At 31.8% G+C, this 12,729-nt stretch overlaps 3 protein-coding genes and 1 pseudogene across 6 annotated transcripts; 2 read left to right on the top strand and 2 right to left on the bottom strand.

Annotated features, from left to right (window-relative positions):
* LOC113229250 overlaps positions 1 to 418 on the bottom strand; it is a 35,272-nt pseudogene extending 34,854 nt beyond the window's left edge.
* A 2,366-nt stretch (positions 419 to 2,784) lies between these two features.
* On the top strand, positions 2,785 to 7,685 carry LOC113229272 (solute carrier family 25 member 40-like). Of its 3 annotated transcripts, none has more exons than XM_026462814.1 (9): positions 2,785 to 3,093; positions 3,181 to 3,338; positions 3,923 to 4,085; positions 4,321 to 4,443; positions 4,878 to 4,976; positions 5,060 to 5,166; positions 5,305 to 5,386; positions 5,497 to 5,704; positions 6,799 to 7,685. In XM_026462814.1, the coding sequence occupies exons 1-9, from the start codon at positions 3,003 to 3,005 to the stop codon at positions 6,848 to 6,850; spliced, it is 1,083 nt and encodes a 360-aa protein (XP_026318599.1). In that variant the 5' UTR covers positions 2,785 to 3,002; the 3' UTR covers positions 6,851 to 7,685. The 3 variants fall into 3 exon arrangements, with proteins under 3 accessions (XP_026318599.1, XP_026318600.1, XP_026318601.1); XM_026462815.1 differs by lacking the exon at positions 6,799 to 7,685 and adding an exon at positions 6,197 to 6,361; XM_026462816.1 differs by having other exon boundaries at positions 3,000 to 3,093; positions 3,216 to 3,338.
* A 229-nt stretch (positions 7,686 to 7,914) lies between these two features.
* LOC113229293 (U6 snRNA-associated Sm-like protein LSm8) lies at positions 7,915 to 9,039 on the bottom strand. The gene has a single exon (XM_026462841.1). The coding sequence runs from the start codon at positions 8,799 to 8,801 to the stop codon at positions 8,511 to 8,513; it is 291 nt and encodes a 96-aa protein (XP_026318626.1). The 5' UTR covers positions 8,802 to 9,039; the 3' UTR covers positions 7,915 to 8,510.
* Positions 9,040 to 9,427: 388 nt separating this feature from the next.
* On the top strand, positions 9,428 to 12,361 carry LOC113229285 (putative peptidyl-tRNA hydrolase PTRHD1). 2 transcript variants are annotated; one of them, XM_026462830.1, is made up of 3 exons: positions 9,428 to 9,830; positions 10,311 to 10,444; positions 10,941 to 12,361. In XM_026462830.1, the coding sequence occupies exons 1-3, from the start codon at positions 9,642 to 9,644 to the stop codon at positions 11,194 to 11,196; spliced, it is 579 nt and encodes a 192-aa protein (XP_026318615.1). In that variant the 5' UTR covers positions 9,428 to 9,641; the 3' UTR covers positions 11,197 to 12,361. The 2 variants fall into 2 exon arrangements, with proteins under 2 accessions (XP_026318615.1, XP_026318616.1); XM_026462831.1 differs by lacking the exon at positions 10,941 to 12,361 and having other exon boundaries at positions 10,311 to 10,793.
* The last annotated feature ends 368 nt before the right edge of the window (positions 12,362 to 12,729 follow it).

Here is a 12,729-nt window from a genome sequence, read left to right as displayed (position 1 = left end):
TCAAGTATAAAATTATTCGAAGGAAATCACCAACACCGTTCAATACATTTTCCTGTCATACGTTACGCTGGTAATTATTCAACACCAAAGACAGACACTATACATATTATGCATAAATAGAACGAGCATCTATACACCTTTAAATTTTTACATGACGAATTAGAAAAAGCTCAGAAAATGTTTATAATCGGTAAATCCAATAAGAAACAGCTGTCACGTTATGTAAACTTCGAAAAATAAATGCAAATGTACTCACATCAGTGACCTGGGGATCGCGGAAAACATTTCAAAAAATAAGTTTCATCTACCAAACTTATGATGAAGTAATACCAAGCTTCCGCTTTTAGATTGTAATAATAATTTACAATTTATCTGTTTTAAACGCCCTCCAATCCATGTGGCAGTGCTGTGACTGATTTTTAGAGCGCATAAACTTATTCTTTTGAGCAAGATGTTCACTCAGTAATTAAGAGTAACTCTAACTTAATGGTTTATCATAGAGTGGAAAGCAAAATTATTGAGCTTCACATATTCAACCTCGTAACTTTACCCAAAAACAGTTATTATAAATAATAATCATTCCCACATTCACTATTAATTTTAACCTTTTTCTACCGCGTACCACTTGAGCATTGTTTAATTTAATTTGTTTTTTTTTATTTGATGGTTAACGCCTTGTCATTCGCTCTGGGCCTTTTGGAGGGAAAGTGTCGTTTTTATTTTGACTTTCAATTATTTTGTGAAATCTATTTTAAAGTGGAATAGGATAGTGCTATTGTGCCTTAATCGAAGATTAAAACGCGAAATTATACGAATCTCGAACTACAATACCCGTATCGGCCCGTTTTAAGGAATCCCGAGTCAATCCAAGCACGCCGCCTCAAATTGCCTATCCTCTTTGTGGTGGTCATATTTACAGAAATATAATTAAACGTTTATGTTTTCGGCTGAAGGACTTTGTTTCCATGGCCAGCAATAAATTTTAAAAAAAATTAACACCTTGTACAGGGTCAAGAGCACGTCAAGCTTGACACTTAAGACTTAAATCCAACTCTATGCCGCTTACGATAAGAACGGTCCAAAGTACAAAGTGTCAAGCTTGACGTGCTCTTGACTGTACATACAGTACGCTGCTACGAAAGAATTGTAAACTTTATATGTCAAAATAATTGTCGCACCCCGTAAACGATTAAATAATTTGTCAAATTTTTTGATCGTCTGCTGACGTGTTTGTTGCGTTTGTCAAATAATGTACGTGTTTGATGTAAATTTAGATTGACGGCGTGTTTGACAAACATGTTCGAAGGTATGCGGGTAGGTTTGTAAAACCAAACTTCAGTTGTTGACTATGCGTTCACCTTACTAGATTTTTTATAGTCATTTGGCTTTGTGTGCAATATTTCTTTTAACAAATATTCATGGACATGTTTTTTCATTAATTTATGTTTTTTTTCTTGATTTTTTTTAATATTTCATTTCAACCATTGTCTATACCATAGTTTCCTGTGGGCGCTGAAGAATCCTAAGGGGGCGATATGGGCCTTGGAAGCAATTGATAGATAGATAGATGAACACTTTATTCACTGATATAACACAAATACAGATTAAGTATAAAAGAAAAACAAAACATGATTGTCATAGCAGTGAAACGATGCTGACTTAGCATATGCCAAAGTTTCCTAAGGCGCAAAAATATAACAACTATGCGTAAAGTTAAACATGGACAAAGATAATATCGATAGTAAAGTGTAAATAGTGCATCTAAAATAACCTGTTTGACATGTAAGTCCATGAGCGAATGTGCAAATAATTACAGCTGTAGGAGTAAGTTGTGATTGTAAAGAGGTTTTAGTGTTGGGGGGTGTTACATGCTGTACAGGGGGTGCTGCCACATTTGAAAAAAATACTTGAATTATCTATATAAACTACATTCCATATAATATATTTTTTTTTATGATTTTTTACGTTAAATTAATATGAAAAATATGTGTTTTCAATTATTTTGGTAGTGGTGGTACCTATGCTCTATACCAACATATATTTATTTTCTTTTCTAGACATAGTGCTACAGTTAATGCCAGAAACGTTATAATCTATTATTCTTACTCATTGCACAAATTACAAACTTTATAATTTGGTACAGTACGACTGTTGAAAGAGATGGCCGAGTGCGAACTACAGGCAAGTTTGTCAAAGTTGTTTGATGGTTTTTTAATCGTTTGCGACATTGTTTGGAGAAAACATTAATTTGAAGGATAAATTTGACAAATTGTTTGATCGTTTACGGGACCAATTTGTAGCTTTTTGCACTTCATAAACTAGAAATTTGTAGATCTTCATGTGTGGCTCAGTGCACCTACTTAGTAGCTGTTTAGAAAATTGACCACAAAGGCCAATTGATCATTACAAATTTTGATTACACATTACGCAAATCCGATTAAGGTATTTATAATATGAGTTATATCGCAAATACTTATGCACTATTGTCAGTAACCACAGTAAATGGCAAACAATTTGACATTTTTACATTTTATGTAATGTAAATTGATGCATACTCGTATTACAGATAAATTATTTTATTCAATTCTAACATGTATTAGAACATTCAGTTTATTTAATAAGGTGTTTTAAGGGTAAGTAAGGTATGCAATATTGTGAGCAATATCAGATTTTGTAGAGTCTTCACCATATTTATCACGCATAAAAATATTTATGGCTAAAACCCGCGCCGGAGTTAAAATACATTCTGCAGAACCTTTTATATCTTAAAAGAATTGCTGTAGTTTCATCGCACCCTATTAAGTTACTCACTGAGTGACCATTACACAAAAAAAAATGAACGCATCGAATTTTAGAATGATTCAATTTGTCTATGTCTATGAGTCTATGCCAATTTCCTCTATGGTTTCAATTGACATTGATGTATTAAAAAACATATGATCACTCATGTGTGTTTTGGTGAAGTTATTTAATTATTTAAATCCCAAAATTTACTCGATGCCATGATTCGGGAAGATGATCCACAGTTTCGAATTACACCTATTCAGCAAATGGCATCAGCTTGTACCGGTGCTCTTATAACCTCATTATTTAGTATGTTATTTATTATTCTTGTTTTTAATGCACGGGAAATGAAGGTCAAAGTGTATGAATTATGTACATAATTTGATTATCTTTCAGTGACTCCGCTGGATGTAGTTAAAATTCGATTACAGGCTCAGCAGAAGGCCACACTCTCGAATAAATGCTATCTATACTGCAATGGATTAATGGAACATTTATGTCCTTGCGGCGAATCCCCATGGATGCCTAAGAGAACACGTTTTGAAGGAACATTTGTAAGTAGACATCAATAATTTATACCAACTATAACTTTGAGATTATGATTCAATGTGCAAACACCTTATGTTGTTCAAAATTCTAATAGGAATAAAATAACTTGATACTGATGAGATATTTTACCATAGCAGTAACTATATTGTAACCTAATCCATTTTGATAAAATGTTGTGAGTTTTACTATTTATTTATTAACTTTTCCCATAATTGCATAATACTTATATTACAAGGTTCTATTTCTATCTACTTGGACATAGCAATGAAACTCAGAGATCTGTTGTGACTGTTGTGATAATATGCTTGATAATGATAAAAATAATATTAAGGACGTCAATTGATATTGACACTTGAAAAGCAAAATGGGATAAGCAATGATTTTGGCTTATATTGAGTTCTATATACCATTGGAGTCAGAAACTGCTGATTGCACCACTCAAAAGTGTTGTGTAATCCATTTTGCATTTAAAGCGCTGATATTATTTATGGCCAGTTACTCTTTATGTCATAAATACATCGTGAACCAAAATGAGGAAGGAATATTAAAATTATTTTGTTCATAGTGTTTTACAATTTTATATTTTCAGGATGCATTCTATAAAATAGCAAAATTTGAAGGTGTTCCTGCACTATGGTCTGGTTTATGTCCAACACTGGTGTTAGCTGTTCCTTGTACAGTAATTTATTTTGTTTGTTATGAACAATTACGGTATAATATGAAAAAAAATTATAATGAGCGGACCAAAACCAGTAAGTATTTGCTGACAGATATATTTCTGTCTGAGGTATTTGATTACATTTTTAATTCCGAATTTTTTTCAAATTAATCGTGAAATAACCCAGTCATGCAAACTGGGCTTTGCTTTATGTTTCAGATTTGAATTAAATTATAATAAGAATGATCTAAAGTAAAGCCCAGCACATATGTGACTGTTTTAATAGGCACTAAAAATAACAGAAATTACGGAATGAGTTTGCTTTTCAGCACATCAGCCAATGTGGATACCAATGTTGGCCGGTGCTACAGCTAGAACAACTGCAGTAACTATTGTCAGTCCTCTAGAGCTTATTAGGACAAAGATGCAGTCAAAGAAATTGACGTTTGCAGGTAATATAATTATCTACTTATGTGACTTTGAACTAAATATAGTACTGGCGAGTGGACTGTATAAATATGTACATGATGGAAACACCTTATATGCATATTACAACATTTAATTTGAAATATTGAATTCAAAACCAAACAAGGCAGCGCAGCGTAAGCAACTGCCCAAAATTTTGCTAAACAAAAACAATCGAAGTGGACCGTCAAGCGAAGGAAGCCTCATTAGACGCGGAGAATTTGAGATGTATACCATATCACTCTGATGAAAAATATTTTATAAACCGAATGTAAATTGTAAAAAAAAAAGAATTACAAAAAAAAAGTTGGTTAGTGGTTGCTAACACTAGTTCCAGTTTTCTTGCCATATAATATTTTTTTTACGTTTCATGTGTTGACCCTTAAATATATAAAATGACAAATATATTCTTGATTTTCAGAAATATCTGGTGCCCTACAGCAAGAAGTGAAAGCAAAAGGACTTGGAGGACTATTCCGTGGATTAGGGTCTACTTTGCTAAGAGACGTTCCTTTTTCTGGTAAGATTTTTAATAATTAAATATTTCACCTGTTTATGAATTATTCTTGAGAAATATAACAACCGTTTTGTGAAATGTTTCAGGCATGTATTGGACTATGTTTGAAACTATAAAAAGGTCATTCAATAAGACTGAGGCTGAAAAAAATTCATTTCTGTTTAATTTCTTTTGTGGATCTGTAGCTGGCAGTGTAGGTATCAAGATTAATAATTTCTTGTTCTCATTTTCTTTATCATAGCAGCCTTTAATTAAGGCTGTCTTTGGCAGATTTTCTTAATCTTGACTTGCTTGTAAAATGTAAGCAAAACCAATCAATTTCAACTTACAGATTGCTGCATTCATAACTTTACCATTTGACGTTGTAAAAACGCATCAGCAAATAGAATTGGGTGAAAAAGAAATATATACTGGTAAGTGTGAATTTAGTTGCATGCAAATTAGTTTTTTTCTTATTACCGCAATGTTACCACACAATGACATATTGCAAATTGTTCTCGACTGTAATTTTAAAATTTTTCAGATGGACATGCAAGACAAAAGGCAACAAGTATACAAGATACTGTGAAATCAATATACAATAATCACGGTGTTAAAGGATTGTTCACTGGAGTTGTACCTCGAATATTTAAAGTTGCCCCAGCATGTGCAATTATGATTGCAACATTTGAATATGGGAAGCAATTCTTTCAAATATATAACACACAACAGTACAAAGAGAAGATGCAAAGGTAATTGAGCTTTGTATCTAATAAACTCATATTATTTTATACAAATGTGTTTCCAGGTGGTGCTGTTGGTGTCTAGTAGTGGACAATTTGTATCTATGTGCATAAGGAAATTTTCCATTCAACCTTTTTCTAATATAAAATCTACCACTTATGAGAATCCGAATTGTCAGCTAAATTCCTAAACTTCAAATCGAATTAGGTACTACAAATGCTTGATGATCAAAAAACAGAATTAGGTACTACAAATGATTGATGACAAGATATGATTACACCTTTATAACTAAAAAAGTGTGAACAAATTATATTTTAAGCTTTAATTGCCCAATATTACCCTTAAAAAGGAAAAAAGTGATGTCGCCAAAAACAGATTTACCAAGTTTTCAAATTTAGCTGACAAAATCCATTAGGATTCCTTAAGATTAGCCCTAGTTATGGACCGTTTCTTTTTTTATGATGTAGATGATATCTATGGTGATGACGATTTTATTTCAGACAAGGAATAGAACTGACAATTATTCGAATAGATGATGACGAATAAACTTTCTTGTATTGCATGTTTCTTTATAAGGTATCTGCAATAAATTTGTGGTAATTTAGCTATTCATGTAATAAGAAAATAATTTTAGTAACAACAAGGTGTCGTCATATTTTGGTATACGAAAGTGTGCATGAAACTGAATAACATTTTTGCACAAAAATGATGCAAAATAAAACATTTAACTTTTTTTTTATTTACACCACTTTCATGTCCTAAAATATAAAACTAAGTATACTTTTCTGTTGTAACAAACCAGTATAATTTCGTTGACAAAGAATGCGTATGGCATATCAAAGTTAGATTATAGGTAAATTAACTTTAGCAATAAGTAGATTGGATAATTGTTTTTATCGAGATGTCCGAAATTCCAATTGTACAGTATTGTAAAAGGTAGTTATAATCTTGTAATGGTTATTTTATTGTAATAAATGTTGCAAATATTTTGATCCCATGGCAAAAGGTAATTTGTTGGACAATTTTACTGTTTTGTTTAGAAACTTGCTGCAAACAGTTTTATTGAATTGTAATGCTGTAACTGACATTATTTGTGTTTCAGACATCAAGAAATTATGTTAATGAGCCCAACAAGTAGTGATTACTCATTTTGAGATATGAAGGAAGTCACATAGCAAGACAATGCAATGTTACTCATAGTGGTAGTTTGGCTTTATAATGGCTGTTTTAATTAGTAACTATTGTTGCACTTATAATATAGTAGTACAAAAAAAAAATTAGTATTATGTTGATTAATAATGTATTTGTTTCGATCAAAAGCTTCCATAGATAAGTTGATCATAATGTTGTAATTGTGCTACTGTATTTCATGAATGTAGAAAATGTTATCATAAAATAATTAACAAGAATAAATATGCCAATATTAAGTAAAGTAAAAAATAAGCTCCTGCCTTTTTCAAGGAAGCGTTCCAAAGCATATCAAAGTAACCGAAAACATTGACATGCAATGTTCAAAAGGTTTATAACATGACATAACACTGTTAAGAAATTGTGGTTAACTAAATTGCTTGCTGAGCATAATATATAGAGTATGTAGTATAAATGACGTTCAGACATAAAACAGTGAATTCCTGACTTTTTATAAATGTAATGTGTACTTAGTTCTACATAGGTGTACTAGAGTACTCAGGGCCACTGCCAGGAGGCTGCAAATTTTACCTTTTTTGTCATGTTCCACCAAATAAAGAGGTAATGAAAAAGCAATGGCGATAATGCACTTGCTGAGTGCTATTAGGTCCCTCCTATATGGACAATTGCAAATCATTGCAAAATTCAGTGTTTTGCAAAAAATTACTCCAAAGCTATTAGCTGTACTTTTTTATTGTTTAATGAAACTAATTCATCTGTATTATATTATTGTTTTTAATATCTTTATTTTTTTGTAAATATTGCATCTACAGTACATTATGTTCAAAGAAAGGAAATAAAGTTAGTAAATCTCTACTGTTGTTATTACTCACTTTGGTTTTTTTTACACTTCTTAAACAATACCTACATCAAGGGATAAATCTATGGTAAATAGTTGACTGAATTTATGTCTCCTAATTACACTATACCAAATTTAGGTGTAAGAAATTGCAGACTTGCTCTCGAATCTAAATTAATTTATTTGCTTTTGTTATGGTAATTACACAATTGTTATTTATCACACAGTTGGTGAGGTACAAAGTACAGTAGTAGTAATAATTGAAATGAACATCTTCAAATTACATATAAACAATTATTTTTATCTCCATTAAACATTTATTATACTAATGTATCAATGATCAATTGTTGCAGCAATAGCAATATTAAAATAAGTTTTTTTAACCAGATTTTCAGTGAGGATAAATGATTTCAATATTACTGTGTAATATTTAGTAATCAAAGTGGAGCAATTTTTCAAGTGTATAGCTTAACAAAGTATCCACTACCGATTCATTATAACTCTGTAACGAAACACCTTTTTAAAGTGTTGACAGTTCTACGAGTAGGTTAGTGGTGTAATTACTCTAGATTTATGTATAGCAATGTCTTACTGGTTATTTTTAGGAGATACTCTATATATGTTCAGCTGTGTTATACAGAAATGCAAAGTACTGATATGGGACACATAATACTTTGCAGTAGATTTCTCAGGGCTTGAAAATGCACGTAAGTACATAAACAACCTCCGATGCCCAGAAAAATAATTTGAGGTTATGTTATATTAAAAAAAAAACAAACTAGAATAAAAATAAGTCCTTATTTATTACATTATCTTACCAAAAACTATTAATGAACAATTGGTCCTAAAGGTTCAGCTTTTATATTTCCGAGGTCCAATCTACTATCGATAGATTCGTCTATTTGACCAACGATTGCTATGTTATCTCCACGAATTATATGAAGTCCAAGTACTACTTGAGCCACTCCAGCAGACGAAGAAAACACCCTTTCATGAGATTCGTCCAAAATTATGTTAATAGTTTGATCAAAGCCCTTCAATGTGCCGATGAAGTTCCGACCGTCCGATGTTATCACTGACACAGTTTGATTTACATAATTCTCCAAACCGGAAGCCATGGTCTTCTATAAGATGTACAAGCTGTGGTTAAGTTGTCGTTAATTTAATTACAGATTAAAAAGATATTATCTCCTATATTCTGCCAAAAACGACGAATGCAGTAATAAACCTCTTTGGAATGCAGTTTGTTTTGTTGAAAATGTCAAAAACTATAGTGTCACTGTCATGTAATTTTTTAGCCGATCCTACACATGTACTTTATTATTGGGTTAGCAATTCGCTCTGGGCCTTTTGGAGGGAAGTGTCGTTTTTATTTTGACTTTTAATTATTTTGTGAAATCTAGTTTAAAGTGGAATAGGATAGTGCTATTGTGCCTTAATCGAAGATTAAAATGCGAAATTATACGAATCTCGAACTAAATTAACCCGTATCGGCCCGTTCTAAGGAATCCCGAGTCAATCCAAGCAGACTGCCTCAAATTGCCTATCCTCTTTGTGGCGGCCATATTTACAGAAACATAATTAAACGAAGACATGGCTCAAAAGACTTGTATCCAAGCCAAAATTATTAATAAAAGAAATATTATTGAGTTACAAGTTACAAATATAAATTGATTTTTATTTGCGCTTATTTTCCTTGTTTCTAGTCAAAAAATATATAATATATCACGCAAAAGTTAGCCCTAAAAATTCATATTGTGCTGTCTCACTTTGATGGTAATCTCGTGCGGTAACCATTTCCAATAATTAACCAAAACAATCGCTGGGATTTTTTTAAATATGGGTGGGAGCTTAAATGTATTTTGCTAGAGAATTTCACGTTTTTTGTCTTATTTCTCAACTTATTAATATTATTATCATCATCTAATATTATTTAGTAAGTTTAAAAAAAATCATAAATGGCGAATTCAACAGTGCAATATGTTTTGCTTAGAAGTGACTTACTCAAAGAGTTAGGGTGGTCAATAGGCGCTCTGGTGGCTCAAGCATGTCATGCATCTACGGCAGTGCTACATTTATTCAAGGACGATGAATACACAAAAATGTATTTGCAAGATTTGGATAATATGCACAAGGTGGTTTTAGAGGTAAGTCAATAGACGTACATTCTCTCATAACCTGCTTTTCTTTAATTTTGTAGGTATGTTGCAATATTTGATTACGTTATGTGTACATAAAAATTAAATCAACACTCGCAATTAACACTTCTTTAACTTGAATTTGGTCGATTTTGCGTTTTTAATGCCATCATTCAGCTAATTCAAATTATATTAACAAATTCAGAAAATAATACGTAAAATGATTACCATATTTTATAAAATCTTCATTGAATAACTTGTAATACAAAAATCACTACCTAATAGAAATGTTTGAAAATTAAAGTTTTCCTTTCATAGGCTCTGGTGAAAAGTTGCAATTTTTAAGTTAGGTTATGTAGTTTTTAAATTGCTTTTCTACATTTTAAACCTAATTAAATAATTTCGAAATATTTTTTGGGGTGCAATCAAGTAACTTTTGAGTATTACGTTATCCTAGGCCTTGTATAAAATATGCTTTTTTGGCTCCAGGTACCGAATGAAGAAACCTTGAAGAAGGTTGCTGTCAAGTTAACAGAGAACTCTATAGATCACAAGCTATGGATTGAACAGCCTGAAAACATACCTACGTGTTTAGCAATCAAACCCTATCCTAAAGATGAAGTAAAAAAGTTTGTAAATAAATTAAAATTGTATAAGGAAACTATTAGTAGTTAGGAGTAAATTTCTGCCGTCCCCTAACTAAAATGTGGTGACAAAACTACGTGACAAAAACAATTTTTTCAGATATCATAAATAAAATTGTTTAATGATATTTCAACTATGCATTGTTAGGGTCAGTTCTTATAAATTGAACATGTTAACTAATTTTAACTGTTTTTAAAAGAGATTTTGTGGTCTACTTTTTGCTATTCAAAATGGTTATTTGATTATTTGTCACTTAGCCACAGTTTAGTTAGTGGATGGCAGATTTATTAGTTAAAAATATTAAATTCGAGTTCTTAGGTTTTCGCGATTGTTACACATAGGAAATGAAACTATTTTTCCGGATTTAAATCGCGTATATTTGTTTTTTCAACAGTCAACCGTGACCATGGGACCTGTAAAGGGCCCGAAACGTCGGTTTGTTTGAAAAAACAAATATACGCGATTTAAATCCGGAAAAATAGTTTCATTTCCTAATATTAAATTCATCATCAAAACTTATTTAGATTTTGAGGTTCGTTTTCTGTATAGTATAACTCTACAGGTTTATGTAAAAACTTGCTACTCTAAAAGAATTACTAAGTTTGAAAAGTTCAATTGTCAACATTTTATAACAAGGAAACTGAACATCCTTGATGACTCATTGGTTAGCACAATTTTACTGTTGGTTCTAGTCTGGTTGTTTTGGGTTATAATATTTGAATTTGAATAATCTTTTATTTCTAACTAAAGTTCATGTTTTGTTAGTGGCAATTTCTTGTTCTATGGTAGTAACAATGAATTTTAATTAATTATTTAATATTATACATGGCGACTCTGGAACACATGTGACACTCATTCCAGTGCCTTACTATCAGGCATTCTATTCGCTCCAAAATGGTGTTGGTGGTGGAGACCGTTGGTGCTGTATCTCACGCGCTGCATCACCGAGCTCCATTTGCTCAGGATAGTCTGGAAACTATCAACACGCGTCTCGGCAAACATAGCACTGCAGAATCGGTAATACCCCGTAGTTAATTTTGTTGCTCTGCTACTCATAGTGTAGGGAATTCCCTAATTTTTAATCAGGTAATTTGTTTGACATACAATTGTCTGTTCTTTACATATGTATAGTAAGTTATATCCAAGTGTTAGTTCTAGTTAGTTACGCAGAAGTATTCATCTGGAACATAATAATTTTCCACTGTGGTTTGTGATAAATATAATTAATATTCAACAATGCTTTTTCCTGTAATTCTTGAGATTATTACTTTCTGTAATTACATTAAGATTACATAGTTAATTGTTTCCTGTAGCAGCTTGTAACTTCATAGTGAGTTTTTCTTGTATAAAGACATGTTTGTTGCTCCACATACTTGTAGAGCATATTGTATTTATAGCTGTCCAGAAAAGCGGCTTATCACAAAAACAAACAATTTTGGTTTAAAAAACGCATATTATTATCTGGCGCGCTAAGCCGACGAATCTCAAGTAGGTACAGGCTTAATGTTGTCATGTGATTTTTTTTACTGAAGGAAAGACTTGACACTCAGAAAACGTATAGGTAACTTAAACTGTATAATTAATAAGTCTTGAGAAGTAGCGATGTAGGATCTTAGGCTGCTAACAGATGGACTGCACGTCTGCAGTTAATGCGTGTTGTTGAAACTTCGACTTCGGGTAGTAGACTTCAGATGCCTTTAGTCAAGACTTCAACTGCATGCAGCAGAAGTGAACGATTAGAGGTGGCTGCTTTTTAAAATAAACACATAAGCACGCTTTTTATTGTAAGCGTAAGCGTTGGTCAGTTCTATACTCAACAATTTCATTTTTTACAACGACGTGCCTAAGGTTCAAGTCCCGCCGTTTATGTTTCCTAAACAGGTTACTTAATTCGTCTATGTGAATAATAATTTTATAAATAAAAATAAAACTCATGTTTTACAAATAAACTTACTTAACTTAAAACCTTTAGTGGTCTATTCTTGGTTTTTGCTATCAACACAACGTTGCAAGATTTTTTTAACTTAAACTACGCTTAAACATTTTTGTAAACGATTTTTTAAGCTTCAAACTAAAAAGCGTTTAAGTGAAAAGCGTCTGAGGGTCGTATTCCAGAACTGTACTCAATGCTTAAATCAGGACTTGAGTATGATTGAAGCATTAGAAATCAGAGTATGATTTCAAGCATTAGAAATCAGAGTATGATTTCAAGCATAAGAAATCAGAGTATGATTTCAAGCATTAGAAATCAGAGTATGATTTC

Source organism: Hyposmocoma kahamanoa, unplaced genomic scaffold (genome assembly GCF_003589595.1).
Source record: "Hyposmocoma kahamanoa isolate Upper Pololo Valley unplaced genomic scaffold, ASM358959v1 296, whole genome shotgun sequence".
Taxonomy (NCBI): domain Eukaryota; kingdom Metazoa; phylum Arthropoda; class Insecta; order Lepidoptera; family Cosmopterigidae; genus Hyposmocoma; species Hyposmocoma kahamanoa.
This window is presented reverse-complemented; position numbering and strand designations above follow the sequence as displayed.

Excerpts from the sequence above, each read along its gene's own strand:
- LOC113229272 (XM_026462814.1), top strand. The coding sequence starts at position 3,003 with ATGATTCGGGAAGATGATCCACAGTTTCGAATTACACCTATTCAGCAA. Across the intron at positions 3,094-3,180 it reads TCTTATAACCTCATTATTTA|TGACTCCGCTGGATGTAGTT; the intron begins GTATGTTATTTA and ends ATTATCTTTCAG. Across the intron at positions 3,339-3,922 it reads CACGTTTTGAAGGAACATTT|GATGCATTCTATAAAATAGC; the intron begins GTAAGTAGACAT and ends TTATATTTTCAG.
- LOC113229285 (XM_026462830.1), top strand. The coding sequence starts at position 9,642 with ATGGCGAATTCAACAGTGCAATATGTTTTGCTTAGAAGTGACTTACTC. Across the intron at positions 9,831-10,310 it reads TGCACAAGGTGGTTTTAGAG|GTACCGAATGAAGAAACCTT; the intron begins GTAAGTCAATAG and ends TTTTGGCTCCAG. Across the intron at positions 10,445-10,940 it reads CCCTATCCTAAAGATGAAGT|AAAAATAGTTTCATTTCCTA; the intron begins AAAAAAGTTTGT and ends ATTTAAATCCGG.
- LOC113229293 (XM_026462841.1), bottom strand. The coding sequence starts at position 8,801 with ATGGCTTCCGGTTTGGAGAATTATGTAAATCAAACTGTGTCAGTGATA.